Source organism: Phalacrocorax aristotelis, chromosome 2, assembly GCF_949628215.1.
Source record: "Phalacrocorax aristotelis chromosome 2, bGulAri2.1, whole genome shotgun sequence".
NCBI lineage: Eukaryota > Metazoa > Chordata > Aves > Suliformes > Phalacrocoracidae > Phalacrocorax > Phalacrocorax aristotelis.
Window position 1 is genome coordinate 39141905 of NC_134277.1, and position 16199 is coordinate 39158103.

The 16199-nt window shown below is 38.5% G+C and overlaps 1 protein-coding gene across 4 annotated transcripts in view; it reads right to left on the reverse strand.

The window, feature by feature from the left end:
- Positions 1-6937: 6937 nt before the first annotated feature.
- The window catches only part of ANKRD28 (ankyrin repeat domain 28), a 124510-nt gene continuing 115248 nt past the window's right edge, over positions 6938-16199 (reverse strand). For all 4 annotated transcript variants that reach the window (XM_075083159.1, XM_075083161.1, XM_075083160.1 and 1 more), the window contains 2 exons: positions 14497-14588; positions 6938-8684 (listed from right to left, as the gene is read on the reverse strand). In XM_075083159.1, the coding sequence (XP_074939260.1) occupies positions 8398-8684; positions 14497-14588 (379 nt within the window). In that variant the 3' untranslated portion in view covers positions 6938-8397. The remainder of the gene's footprint in view (positions 8685-14496; positions 14589-16199) is intronic.

Genomic DNA, 16199 nt, shown 5'->3' on the forward strand with positions numbered 1-16199 from the left:
TAGAATAAGTGCTATAAATATTGTACTGCAGTGACAAACTGTTCTACTGCAGTGAAGAAGTTGGGAAGCAAATATTCAAAGGTTATTAATTTGGGGTTAAATTCAGCGAAAATAATTTATCCTCAAGCGTTGTAATTTTGTGTGGTCTTATTGACCGTTACAACTTCATCTGCGTACTAGCTGTTGAGTAATGGAATAAACACAACTGTTCCTTTGGTGAGTCCTTGTATTCCAGTTGCTCAGTCTGTTAGTTTTATTCCAGTGGGCAGGAGGAGCAGGGCGCTAACAGGAGAGCCGTGTGTCTCCATTTTGGAGGTCTCAGTCAGTTCCAAAATGCATGCAAACTCAAACCACTCTGGCAGCTACAGGTATGTGCACTGAAAGGTGCTCAGGGGGCTTCCACTTTGAATGAACTCACCTTCTGGTTTCAGAAAGCAAAACAACCAAGAAATTGCTGAATTTCTACCTCAGGGTTTATTTATTAATATTGTTAATATTTAAGAGAAATATTTACACAAAAGAAGTATCTAAATATTTACCATCTTGGCTCTATCAAACCTTCCTTCTCCAGGCTGTATGACTGTGAGCCAGGACCTAGTCACACTCAGTGCTGTTTCAGATTTAGTGCCAAAGCAGGCTGTTACTATCACAATACATTAGGCTAAACAAGTAAATAGCAATACGTCTGTTTGGTATGCTTAAGGGAAAAATATGCATTTATCTATGAGGTACTTGCACAGAGCTTTTCTAACTTTGGGTATGTCAAAACTCTTAGAAAACAAGCCACTCTGGCCCTGCTGTTTGCATGGTTTTGCTGTCTCTTCCCTGAGGCGAGCAGGCATATGTATTAAGAGTGTGTTTTCACACCTTGTTCCCTTCACCTGAAAAAGCAGCCTTTAGCAAAGAGGAAGAAGTGGAACAGGCAGTAGTAGGCAACAATGGAGAATTACCAGTAAGTAACTTCCACCGTCCCATCTCAATCTTTGAGTGACAACAGATGTATCTGTTCTGAAACAGGGTGACCAGGCAGTAGCCTATAACACCCACCACGACCAGTCTGCAGGTTTTGGAAGTCTGCTGGAACAGCAGTCCCAGCATTGCCCTGCAGAATGCAGCGCCGCTCCCAAACATCACAGCGCTCACATGCGTGAAGCTACACGCCATTTACTGAGGAGGTGAGAGAAGCCTTCAGCAAGGCTGATGCTCACACAGGCAGACTTGTAACGTACTGTAATGCAGCCCATCATCTAGTAGCTCATCAGTGGATATAAATTGTTTTAGTAAAGCTTCCCGAATGGTTTCTGTGAGCACAACCAGAAACAAACCAGAACACGAGGATCTTTTGACATACAGAAAGTACAGCTTAAGTTGGGAACAGCTTTAACTCACTCAGTCTGTTGACTTAAATGAATCAGGATTTGGAAATTTGTACCAAGACCAAAGGAATATCCTGTCTGAGACAGACAGCAGGGGATGATGCCTTTAAAGGGCCTTGACACCCCTGACAAAACTGGCCTGAAGTGACTGAGCTTCAAGAGCCTCCTGCAATTACCACGGAAGCAAGCAAAGCCTCATCATGAGGCATAGCAGAGTCTGGCCCAGGCTGCGACCTGTCTTGCAGCATCAGGTATTTACTGAAGAGCCCAGCATCCCAGAAAACCCAACAGTGCAAAAACCTGACCGCCCTTTTTGGCTGCTTCAGACATACCGTCTAAAGCGAACAAAAGAGCCAACTGAAGAAAACTACATTTTCAGAACTGTTACAGAAGGAGGCCCGAAACAATGCCCAAACGCCACCACACGCAGATTCAGTGGCTAGAAGCGCTACCTCCTCCATTTCAGTAGGTTTAAAAAAAAAAGGTGACAAATGCCATTCCTGAAAACTCCAACTATTCACAGGTTGGAGTCAGTTATTGCTCCATGAAGTTTTGAGCTGTCAGTGGCAACGGAAGTACTTCAGAGATCCGCTGTGCTCTCCTTCCTCCCTCCGCTGGGAGAGCAGGCATAAGCAGTGCAGGGCAGACATCAGAGGCAATAATTAGTGGTAGGCTCAGCAGATCAAACAAACTCTTGGTAGAAGAGATTAGAAATGTTGAATACAGAGGATGTCAATAGATTTTAAAGATTTTAAAGATTTTAAGAAAACTAGGCAGACAGCTTGAATAGCAAATTTGTCATGGGATAGGAAGTATATGACAGAATAGGACGTGGATCCTGAGGTTTTGATTTAAAACTATTTAAGGTATCTAATATATTCTTTTACCATAAAAGAAGATCCAAGACCTCCATGTCTTAGGTCACAAAGCTTAAGTCAACTCCCAGGTACAATGAGAAGAAAATCAGCATGTCTGTCATTTGACAAGGCTTGGAAGCAGGGGTTTGTTGTGTTCTGTTCTGAATAGCAAAATTTCTGGTTGCTTCTATTGCAATTTTAACGAAAAAAGAGAATGTAAGTTGTTTTTCTCCTCTTCATTATTAGTGACACTAAGAAAGCTTGACAGACTCCTCTTTAGGTTCCATATTATTAAACTATATTGACAGTCAGATGGTGAAATACTGGAAGATATCTTTCCCAACCTCAGCTTGAAAATTGCTAAAACATAGCACGGAATGGAGGAAGCTCTGTGTATCCTAATGCGAAATAACACAAGGCACCAGGGAAGCATGGATAATTTAGATGCTGCTTTATTTGAAGACAATTAACAGCGCTAAAGGGACTGGGATACTGGATTGAAAAGAGTTACAAGAAATCTTCAAGTCCCTCAAGTAAGGATATTTGTCTTCTTGCCCTGCCAGGAATGCTCAGTTGCAAGACAAGTTGGAGAGACAGGAAGAAGCCTACAGCTTGAAAATTTTAGTTGCATCTGTAACTATTTCTCCCCCAGGGAAAGGAAAACAGAACACTCTTGTGATTTTCCTGGGCTCTGATGACTGAATAACTGAAAGAAACACTCCTTCTGAGGCTGCCATTTCAGAGAGTTTTATCTCTCAGGAGCTATGTGAGGATACAGGGATCGGACTAGAGGCCTGGGTGGCACAGCATCCAGCCAGGCGTTTGCTTCTCCTGTTCAGCAGTAAAACAAAGGCATTTTTGTGATTAGGCTTATAGATCATTATAAATATAACAGGACATTTTCTTCAGAATGACCAGTTGTTTTGCTATTTCCAATTAACACACGGTGGTTCCTTTGCACTTAACATTCTTCAAAACATACGGATATTTAGTACAAAAAGGACTCCAGAAAAACAAAAAGCCAATGCTATCAGCTTAACAAAGAGGCCTATATCGCCTCTCTTCATATTAACACCTCAGGTTTCCATCTATAAAGGAGACCCACGTTTTATAAATTACTATCTTGTCCAATTTAGAGTCAGCCACACATTTATAAAGAAGGGTTTTAATCTGAATCTGAAAGAATTCTTCTCCAACTGTCTCATCAACTTCTGCAGCATATAAATGGATTATGAGGAAGCCATGACAAATCATTAAGAGATTACTACAAGAGGCAATAAATACCAGTCAATCTTGGATTTAAGGATTTATATGAATTTGCTGGACCAACTTCAAGAATTTAAATACATATTTTCTCCTGATATTAAAATGGATTTTGCTGAGTTTAAATCCAGATCTACAGAAGTGATCTTAAAAATTTGAACTACTTAAGAGATTATAAAGGCCCTTCTCTCCAATGTTTTTAGTCTGATCCAACCAAGACTGGATTATCAGGAATCACCGTTATCAGGAATCAATGCTTTTTAACCAAAAGCAGGGTGGCATTTCTTCTGGGAGGTGGGCATGTGCCATCAGCAGAGCCACAGAGCAGGTAAAGTGGTGGGAGATGAGGAGGGTGCTCCTGCCAGCCCCTCCTGCTGCTCCTACAGCGGCCACCGGGGAAGCCTACAGACCTCCCTCGCCCACCCCGTGGTACACTGAGCTGAAGAGCTCCTGAACTGCTCTTTCCATAAACACTTATCCTTTTTATTTAGCTTTCAGTTTTTAAGATGTGAACCTCGCTGATCCAAACATGGAATTAAGTAGTATGGGCTCCCCAGCCACACCTAGCACTATTAAGAATGTTCCATGATTATGCACATGAAAAAACTGCTCTCAGGTGTATGCTACACAACAGTCTTTTGTACAGCGTTCGCTGTTGCTTGCAGTCTTTCTACTGGCTTATCCTCTCATCCAGTTACAATAAAGAAGATGAGCTACCAGAACATTCTGTATTTATATTACAGTTAACAAAAAAAAAAGTGGATTTACAGTAGTTGTTGACTTTAAACGTACGTAATCTCTGGGTAAGACAGGAAGGCTAATTCCTCTCAAAACCAGAATTATTGCATTAAAGAATCTGCAAACATTATCTCATGCTCCTTTTTAGTGATCTTCCATATAGTTTAGATAACAGCTTTGGGATCTTTAGTGCCTTTTGTGTAGATGTTAAAGGGAGCAAAACTTTGAAGTCATTAATTTTCAAATACTAATTTTTTTTAACCAGACATTTATTAATATCTTTAGCCTGGCAGACAAGTCAAAATTTTAAACCAGCAAAATATAACCAGAAAAAAAAACCCTCCACCACAACCAAGATCAAACCTTGTAAAGTGCATATTTCCAGCTCTGATTGTTCCAAATATATTTATGCGATTATTTCGGAGATATCTAGTGGTGGGGAAGTAATAAAGAGTAATAGGAGGAAACAAAAAGCAGGAGACACAGAGAGGTCAAGATTTTGTAAGAAATCACAAGAAAAATCTTTTTGATTATAGTGGGGTCAACTCAGGCCAGGGAGTGGGGGAAGACAGACTAATTCTTCATTTTAACAGCATCGAGCATTTATGCTACCACCCTACATGCCAAAGGTAACAGCTCAGCCTGGGAGGTTAATACTAACGAGGCATTTTCTCCTACAGAATTTACCCTGAGAACTGAAAAACCCATAAAACATCCCAGAAGTCAGAGTACACAGAAGGCTGAGCAGAGTCAGTTGTTGTTCTCATTCGGAAGTCCACTTGATTTCCCCTCCTGCACTCCAGGATAAAAAGGGTTTCCTTTATGCTCATGTACTGCTTCAGTGGTCCGGCCACGGCTCACTGCTCTCCTCTCTTGGTGAAAACCCAAGAGATCGCTGGGATGAAGGTTGTAACAGTAACCGTGCCCCCTTCATCTGTGCAGAAAAGAGGAGGATTTCTTCTAGAGAGATGAAGGTTCCAATATCATTGTGCAGAAATGAACAGGTCTCCACTGAGGTATGAACACTTTTTTTTAACACCCACCCCCCCCCCCCCCCCCCCCAAAAAAAAAAAACAACACAACAAACCAACCCACTAGCCACTGAGAGCATTGTTTGTTTTACAGAAACAAGGAACCTTCTGTTCCTTGATGTCTCATTACAAAAGTGGTCTCTGACCACAGCAGCACGTTCTTTAAACAAATCACATTCCATTTTTGGAAGAAGACCCTATTCTAATAATAGTCCTAATTATCACTTACAAGGCACAATTACCATTCTGCCCATACTGCCAGGTAGTAAAGCAGGTTTTATGGTGTGTTTTTGTTTTTTTTTTAATAGGAATAACCAAATACACGCAAATTGCAATCTACAGGCTCACTGAATAAATTCTGATGATGAAATACACAAATCCCATAACTCTGAATTCTTAAATGGAATTAACATTTGTAATAAAGAAAGACAGCTCTTTAGCTCTAAAAAGTTCACAAAGGTGAAAAATAATGCTACTTAATGCAGGAAAAAAGTTCTCTTCCCCAAGAGGTGGGTAGTAATAAAGTGAAAGAGGCATGATTTCTGATTGATGTAAGGAAACAGAGGTGTTCAACAGCACTGTGCTCTGCATTTGCCTGGATTCCATATCCAAATCTAACTTCCAAACCAACATCTTCTGAGCTTTTTCTCCTCTATCACCACCCAGGTGCGCAGTGGGCATGACCAGTTCTCAGTCTCTTACCCTACTCCTTTCTCAAAGACAGCAGTGTCCCCTCCTATAAGCTCCCCTGTGGCTAGACGCCTCCCTCTGAGGTAACAGGTCGTCCTCTTGAAGTCAAATACAAGTTAGCACAGATAACAAAGGCCTATTAATATAATCTCACAGTTCCTTTGAAACAACACAAATTGGACATTAACAGAAATACTCAATTGTTACCTTTTAAATAACAGCCATGCTACTTGGCATTCTGATTCAGATTTTCTACCAGCGTGTGTGGAAAAATGGGTCTGTGCTGCTTCGACCTTTGCATTACATAGATGTAGTGAACCCCAAGACAGGTCAATATGGATCTTTTGAGCGGTGCCCGAGTGCTCAGCTGAGGCACGTACAACACTTCCACACAGCCCTGTATTTTGAAAGGTTCAGAGGGAAGAAAATACAGAAATCACGATCTCCCGGAAGTCACCTAATTCTGCTCACAGAAAAACGCACTGCGTGTATGAACAATGAACTCAAGCACAAATGGTTGAGAAAGTAATACTTAAAAGGAAGCCTAAAGGAACAATGAAGTAATTTAACATTTAAAATGACTTTAAATAGCTCACCTTCACTTTACAATTAAAATGCTGGCAAAACCTTTGTGAAGTCAATTTTATGAATTGTAACAGTTCAGCAAAACGGACTTTGTCATTAATGCTTAGTAGATACAAATAACTTATTCATTAGTAGAACTCGCATTTGGGTTTTATTATACTCCGTAAAATATACAAGAATCTTGAAGTACTGAAAGAGTGCAGGTAAATACAGTATTCAAGCAGTCACTACTTCTATGTACATGCTCATTAATTCTTCAAAAAACCCACAAAATTATCAAATAGATCAAAATATTGTCCCGTGTTTCCACACTATGTTCAGAAAACCAGCTGATAATTTACAATATCATAAAGATTTCCAGTTTCACAATACAAAAAGGATAAAAAGGAAATTGGAATCTGTTTGTAGTAATTTATTTGTACTTTACCAGGACACGCAAGGATTCCTTGCATGTACATAAACAAATTCACTTGAAAAGTAACAGTTATAGTTAAAGCAGAGCCAAATAAAGTAAATATTCATATTTAACAGACAAAACTTCAATTTACTTATGTCAGTTTTTCATTCTTCAGGCAATTAAAAAACCACAGTAGTCTGTTATAAATTTAAAAAAAAACAACCTCCGGGCGAATCTGAACTACATTACAGGGACCTGTTTCTGCTGTTTATTTTCTAAATGGAGCACAACAAAGATACACAGCTCTTCCCACAGACCAGACACTGTACTTTTTTTTCTAATAGGGAAATATACTTTTAAATTCACCTCCCCCCCTTGTAACTCCAGGATTAAAAAAAAGCCATAGGGATATACAGTTTTAATCTTACATACAAATTTATGATGTAAGGAAGTGGACAAATTATTGAAAAGAATATTGAAAAGTCACAACAGGGTTATCAAGACATTTCCATTTTTTATGCAGTTTCATAGTTTCCACGTTACTCGTGTATTTTTAAATTAAAAAATCTCAACCCAAAACCCAAAAGTTAAAAATCTAAAACTGTGCAACAATTACTGCTTCCCTCCCACATCTCCCACCCCTTCCCGTTTATTACACTGTACATTTTTCACCCTGACTTCACCTTGTTAGCTGGTTTAATTTTAGTATTATAAAAGTATGACAAGTTCATTTTCATTTCTCCTAAAATAAAAAGAAACAAAACTTAGAAGTATATCTGCTTTCTTTCATGGTACATTTAATAGTGTCGGAAAGCTTTCAGATGATTAAAAAAAAAAAAAAAAAAAATCAACATTTAAAACCAAATCTAAGCTTCTTTTCCAGAAGTAATTAATGTTTGGTTAAAACAACTTCAAATAAACTATTCCAGTTTTCACAAAAAGGTATTTAGTTTTAAAAAAAAATATCTTTAAGTTATTTGGTCCTTTGGCAATTTGCAGCACAAACAATGCCTACTGTACCAAACTCATTTATTGCCTTCAAAATGGTTTTCATTTTATTGATAATATTTAAATCTAGCATCCTTTCAGTTGTACAATAGTGTTGTTCATTTACATCAAGTAGGGTGCCCAGTCTGCAGAAACTACTCCCGGCACCAGAAACAGAATGGTAGAATACAGTTAAATAAAACAGTTTTGACATTCTTTTTTTTTTTTTTTTTTTTTTTGCCATGGATTCCAAGTACTTATTCGAGAATTTATGCTTCTTCTGCAAAATATGCTCTTAAAAATCCTCCTACAGTCTCACAATTTTTTTTTTTTTTATATGCAACCACAATAAAAAACATCTTCTCAAAGGTCTGTCCTCTTTTTGCATTCAAACACGGATAGCTTTTTTGCAAAAGCACAAGTCTGACCTTCCAGCGTGAGGCTTCACTCTTCAGACCTACACAACGTAGCTTCTAATACGTCTCAGAATCTGAGTCATTGAGTTCGTCTTCTTCTGTATATGGGTAGCCATCTTCCCTGCCAATGTTATTGAAAGTACAGTAAGAGCTATGGTCACTCCTCATGATTGGCAAGGAATCGAAGGTGACAGTTTTTGAGGTGTTGGTGTAATGATTAATGGCATTGAAGGTAAGGGAAGGTAACGTGCTGCTCGATGAAACAGGCATCATCGTGGCCAGAATAAGAGCTAGGCAATCAGCCACATCCTTATTGGGCGCGCAGGCCAAAGCTGGTGTGTAACCTAGAAAGTCAAGAGAAAACAAAACCTTCATTTAAAATGAAAGACAATGCAAAAATTTCTCTAAGATCATGTAATCTTTCAGCTGCAAAAGTACTTTATATTGCTTAGCTCTGCACTGTTTAAAAAAGAAAAAGAACATAAAACTAATGTATTATCAATTAGAATTTTTAAACTTTCAGTTACAAAACCAACCCAGAAGTCAGCAGGCTTTGGAAAAGAGATGTAATTGTTTTGTTAAGCACAGTCAGATGCTCTAGGCCAGTGAGAAAAGCCTGGATTTTAAAAATGGTGAGGAAGTCACCTGCCTGAGGAGAGACAACTAATGGCAGCCAACAGTGATGGGTGAAGGCATTCACTGGAGGGACACTGCAGAGACTACAGCTCGACACATTAAATATTCCTCCATCTGGAAGCTTCCATATAGCCATTCATCAGAGACAGTTATTTCAGTAAGACTGTCCTGTCTCAGGGCCAGTTAATTGAAAAGGCAGAGCATACAATTTCAATCAACCTCTACTTTATGACAGTATACAGTAATATAAACTATACAGCCAGTGTATAATAACTTTCCTTTGAGGGATATAAATTAAGAAACCCACAGAAGTGTGAGGAAATGCCAGCTGGGTTAGTAGGCTAGGACTTGCAGAGAGAAACTCCACCTCTTGGTTGCCCAACTGGTCTGGCCTAACTCCTCCTGCCAGGCAATGCTACTGTGACAACCCCCAAATGCAGGTCTTTCACTGCGGAATAATTTGCAGTCAGGTCACATAGCTGTGAAATCTCTCCTGGGTAACTGTGGCTCTGATAAACCTCCAATATTTCTCCTTTTGCAGCTTTCTCTTTCCCTACTCATTAAATGTCAAGAAAAATGCTTCAAATTCTCCTCAGCGGAAATCTGCGCATTGTTCAGGCTTTAGGCTTAATCACTGAGCCAGGCACCGAAGGAGCTTTAGCAGAGGTCTCAGGGTACACCTCCAACAGTGAGGCACTGGAATTGGTGGTGACAGCAGCAGCTCTAGAAGCATGGCAGTCTCACAGGTACAACCACAGATAACAGCTAATTCTGCTGCCAAGACCAAAGTAAGTTCCCTCTACCTGGCTCTGCAGAGAAGCAGGTGACCACAGCACCGTGTAGCACCCTTGCAACATCTCTCACTGTGTGTGACAGATATGCCCGCTATGAGCTGATCAGGAAGACACACGCTCCAGTACATTTGGGAGTCTGAAGTCCTGCACCACCCCCAAGTCCACAACTCAAAGGTGTACAACATCAAGATAAAAAGCACACAAGTAATTTTAAATAATAGATGGCTTTAAAGCAAACCACATGATGGATTTCTATGCAGACCTCTAGAAGGCATGGAAAATGAGGCAATGCCTGTTCTACCAGCAAGTGTTCCAACTACTAAGGAATCATCTTTATTGTAGAAGTAGATCCAGGTCAGGTGTTAGGATAGAGCTCAGGAGTAATCGTGTTGTAGTTTTAAACAAATAGGCACATTATGGAAAAATAATTGTAGCTAGAAATTAAGAAAACAGTAATCAGGGAACAGAATCTTGCAGCTGAACTACTATTTGCTCAGGACAGACCTTGTGCTTGATGCTTCGAACAGAATAAGACAACAGCCCCTGCCCAAAGGAACATACAATCTAGGGAAACACACAGATAATTCAGGCACAAAATGCATCAGCTGACCATGCAAAAGAGCCGTACAGAAGTGCAGTGCAGCAGATGTTTTCGTTGTTAGTAAGGTATCGAAGCACTTAAACAGCTCAGAGTGAAGGGTGACAGTCTGCAGAAGAGATACATTTTGAGAGGATTCAGAAGCAAGGGCCAGAGCTTGCTACTCTCGGATGAAGACTGCATTCAGGCACGTCAGGTAGAACAGAAGGCTCAGCATTGATACTCAAACACACACAATTTAATATCTACAGTTGCTGGAGACTGTATGAAGGTAAGATGACACACAAAAGAAGTTTATTCAAGCTGGCCATACTCAGCACCATTTCTTTCACTAACATAATTTGATAAAAGCCCAAAGAAGAAAAACAAGCAGTCACCAGCTACCTTTGAGCATCTCAGTTCATAATACATAAAGATTAAATAGATTACTTGCTTCTTTTAAAAGTTCTCTAAAAACAGTACTCATACTAATATTTGATTGTAGATCTTCAGCTTCTGGCCGTCATAACTAGGAATGAAATATCACAGTTTTATTCCTGCCTTAGACACAGCAAAATGAAGTAACTGCTTGCATGATGAAAGACTGACATCTGCATCCTCCATCACTTTACTTTTGTCTATATTATTTCAAAATTATAAGTACAAGTTATATTTTTATGTCCCTTAAACAACTGCGAACTGACCATTCATGTGTCAGGGCAACAATAGGTATAAATACCTTAAATGTACTTTTAATAAGATGTTGGTAAAGGTACCAACACCACTGAAATGCTCTCACTCAGTTATATATTCCCCATAACCTCTACTTGTATTTGCGTAAGATTTCACACAGGATAAGAAAAAAATAAACCACTATCTGCATTTATAGACAGGGCAACAGAAGCAGTGTGAAGTGAAGTAGCTTCCTTGCACAACAGAAAACAGAGCCCAAGTGGTGGACACAGACTTAAGAGTAGGGTTTCCCCATCCTGAATGCAGAGCTGCTCCCACGGGGCTTGAAAGTTTCCATGAAGGCGCCTACAGGAAAATCAGGGTTATTAATGCCATCAGTGCAAAGCCAGTTCTCAGGAAAAACTGAATGGAGACTTACACTTGGGAAAGAGAAGAAAGTCATCTGAGGCATGAGTCATCTTATAAGTATTTACAAGAAAAGTTCCTTCCAGAAAACTGGAGATCTCCAATATAAACTAGAATATGAGTAAAGGAAGGCTTGGAAAAGAACTAGAAAAAAAATTATCCCACCCACCCTTTAATTTTTTGAAAAGCTTGAAAGGCTAATGATATATCTGTATAATGATGAATCTAATTACTAACAACTGTATAATGATGGATCTAGAAAATAAGAGAAACCTCCACACTACATCAGTCTCTGGAGTTAGAGAATGAATGCCTCCTCTCACCGCTGTGCTGCACATTAATACAACAAAGAAAAGAGACACCGTAACAAGAAATTTAGCTAGCCTGGTGAGTTAAATAGCAGGGGAAAAACCTAAAACAAACAAAAAACCTTGAAAAGTTTGTGGAGTGATCAAAAATAAAACTTCAGCTGGTGTCAGATGAAAGAAAAAGCTAGCAATTTCTTTTAAGACAGGTAAACTTGCATAAATAATGTAAAATTCAACAGATTTTTTTTTTTAGATTTGGATGATGGCAAAGTTTCAACAAGACAGCTGTAGGAACATAGGAAAAGAACTGAAAGATTTGAATGAGGACTGATACAGAACTGAGGATGAACCCTCAACATGACTACTTTGGGGAAGTATAATGGACAGTTAATTTGCTGTTTCAGTTGCATTTAATCTTTTGAGAACAGAGAGGCTTACTTTTTTTCCAAAGACATTAGTTCTTAAACATCTCAAAAAGTGATCTCACCACATTAAGAGATGCTCTATAACAAAAACGATAGGACTTCAAATCTAGAGTTTAAAGTATCTGGTTAATTATTTATAAACTGAAATGCAGAGAATTGGAGTGATGTTAGTTATTTTCAAAGCTCACGTTTTTCAATAATTTTCTGTAGCCCAGAGACAGGAGGAAAGGACTATTAAGTAGTTTTATACAGATACAGATACAAATAGAGAGTGCTTATAAAAAAGGTCAATGCAGGTCTTATAGAAAACGACAACTTCAGAGACAAAAACAGGATCACCACTCCATACCAGCTGAGGTTCTGCCGATTATGTGTTCCATATACCAAGACACACTTCCATGTAAAACACTAAAACTTTACCTCCGATTTCATCTAATTCTCTCTGAAATGCCAAGCTTGTATGGCAGATCACCGAAACTACCTAAGCTATGCTAAAGTAAGAGAATGTCAGTGTTGAAATGCAAAATATTTCAGTGCCTATTTCTACAGTCTGCTTTACTAAACAAATAGTTTTCACTCCCCAAAATGCACAGATCATACTTTAAAGCCTTAATAATAATACTAAAAAAAATAAATCAATGTTTATCCTATATTTTTACTTTCTTAAAGATATGGTTTTTTTTCTTTAGAAACACTTATACTCTAGCAGGAGATGCTAAAATCAAAGACAAGTAGACCTAAAGCAGAACCTGGCTATCACTACTGCCAGCTTTTCCATTTAATATAAAAGGAAATCAAGAAAACTTTTGCAACAGGTTGAGCAAGCCTGTTGGCATACTAATACTTAGAAGAATTAAGAAAAAATTAGTGACAGGTGAAATAGATTGATAAATCCCACAAAAATTTCCCTTGCTCTCTGACACCTCCAAGTATTCATCACTTCGCACATACTGTACTTTAAGCTGGCACATTCATCCAACAGAAAAAGAATTAATTACGAATATTCTCAAGGCTGCTTAAAATTTTATAAACAAAGCAATTGCTATTAGAAAGAGAAGTTAAGGACCAGATGAGGAACTATATTAGGTAGCACTCAGAGTTACTTTAACATTTAAGCTATGAGGATAATTAAAAAGAAGTTTAACATGTTGCCATTAGATCCAAAGGCTGCCAGAGAACCATGACTTCCATACAAACAACTCTCTTCTCTGTTACGTCAAAGATCCACTGAACAAGTGACTGGCTGGCTGCACATGAAAAACCCACAAAAATACAAACAACATCTCCAGTTCGCATACTTGTGATGAGAAACAAAAATCAAACTGGTATGTTTTCCAATCTTTTCAGTTTAGGAAGTTTCATTTAGCAGTTACCCCTGTACCCTATTTTAGGTGAGGAATGATCTTTAAATCACCCATGTCACTTTAAGCAGTGTAATTTGAGAAATAGAAAAAGTCACAGTAAACATGAGGAGAGGAAAAACCTTCCAAATGGGAAATATAGTTAGAACTGTTAATTAGGCACATCCCTTCTGGAAAAAAAAGCAAACAACAAACAACCATGCACAAAAACCAACCAAAACAACAACAACAAAACTCAAACCGCCCCCCCCAGCCACTACACCAAACCCAAAAAACAAAACCCACCAAAACCCCAAAACACCCAACCCCTCCCCAGCCCAAACCCCGGTTACTGCTTTCACTTAAGCTACACTGGGGTATGGCATAAGAGCAGGAGCTCTTACACTTTTAAAAGCACACCTTTGGAGGACCACAGATGTCTTACATGAAAATATGCAATTAAGAAGTCAGCAGATCTAATTTTCTTTTGTTCTTACAAGGTATAGGATTTATTCTCTGTGATAAAAGTTACTTTTCTTATGTCTGTGTGCCAAAAGATTCTGAAGAGCCAGAAGCTTGAGATCAGTAACTGAGATCTGTAATTCATACTTGCTTTTAAAAAACCTAACACCTACTATGACAAAATGGATGGCAATTCAATCCTTAACAACTGGAAGTTATATTTTACTTTAACATCTTTTTGACCATCTCCACTATGCTAGAGCTGGTGTATTCATTATAAAACTACAAACGCAAACCAAACATTTCTATGCCATGACCTGCATTGTTCGGAAAGTTTTCACTCCCCTTACACCTCTGCTGCTTTGCTGAAATGATCCATCACCAACACAACACATTTTTTCCTATGGGGGAACCTACTGCAAGACTCATGAAATTCCCAAAGGGTTATTGCTTTTCAGTGAGCTGAGTTTAAAACCACAGTTCCTTACGGGGAAGCAAAGTAAAATTTATTCTTACCATTTTCATCTACAGCAAGTACACTTGCTCCCTTCCCTAAAAGTTCTTGAACTACAACCGTTAGTCCATTCCGAGCAGCAACATGCAGAGGTCTGTGAAGACAAGCAAACTGGTATATAAATCTTAGAACAATATATTAAGTAAGATAGGTAGCTTGCATCTAGTTAAATGGTTACTGAAGTATTTATACTGGTATGTTACTTACACATTATATAATATATAAATATTGCAGATATAACAACTAAGATGGGAAAACCAGAAAATCTCTTTTCTTATTGCAAATAAACTGTAAAATAACATTATGCACCTTCTTTTTTTTAATGGCACCACACAGTGAGGAAGTAGCTGCTAGAAGAGATCTGCCTGCTTATGATCATGTTTAAAATTTCAGAACTTCTGGTACCTTACTGTTGATAAATCCTTCACTGAACTGTTGTAACTATTGTATCATCACATCTGAGAGTTACTCCAAGTCACTGGCAATAATCATTAGAATAGTAACAGCAAAATGGTAGTTATTTTACTGCATGTAAATGCTCAACAGATGCAGAAGCATTTCATCAATCTGCCTTTTAGAAACCACTATATTCCACTGTGAGTAGAAATGAAAAAGTTATTTTACAGTATAATGCATGAAGCAGGACAACCAGGTTCTTTTCAAAACCTCAGACTATTAACCATAACCCTGTTTTGTGGTGACTTGATCTATCATGGAAAATGTAGCTTTACCTCAAATATTCTAATTGTAACTTTTTCAAATGCAACGGTTTTTCAAAATTGGTTCCCACTGGCTTAAATAAAACCCTACCACCACTCAGCAGGAAACAGAATAATCAGCTTACCTCCCTTCTGCTTTATTTTGCTCTTCATTCGGTTTGAGATTCTTAAAATTGTTTGAATTAACAGTGAACTATATTTTGATTTGGAAACAAGTGCCTTACTTAGAGACCACAAATGCAAAAGATACAATTAGGAGAAGCTGTTATCTGTGGTGCTTATACTAAAGTATTAAAACTCAAGAAATACTGCACGCCACAGATATACTGAGAAATGTACTGTAACTGAAATAGAGGCCAACAATTGTAATGCTTATCTTGGCACGAAGTAGGACATCGTTTATGATGAAAGCTGTTTAGAAAGCCAGCTTAGTTATTAAAAACCATTTGCTAAACCAGTAATATCTTAAACAACTGTTAAAATCTTGAAATTTATATAAACATTTCAAGGAGGTGTGAATATGTACCTGTTTCTCCCCATGACATCTCTGGATCAAACTATATGAGCCAAGGCATGTGGGTGGAATGAGATGAGCCTGTGGTAGCACACTTTCCTACTTCTATTCCCATCTCATTTTTGCTCTTCCTCCTCCCAAGATATCCCCTCCTTCAAGCCAGAAATGGAGCAATGAATCCCTTTCCTGCTGTCTGGTTATTTCATGCTGCCTGAGGTGCACCATGCCAAGCAGCACAAGCAGAGGAAGAAGTCCTAAACATCTTAACTCCTTAGCTCAAGGAGATCTCTCAGAATAGTCGGAGGAACTGCAGGAGTTTGAACATGACAGATTCCAGAAGGGACATAAGGCCAGAAAAATAACACTAGTTGCTTACAAGGTCTGGTGGTTTTTTTCCTAAATGGTCTGTGATAGCATTATTCAAGCAATGAAACTGTTCCATGTACGTAACTCAGCTACATAGCAGGTGCCA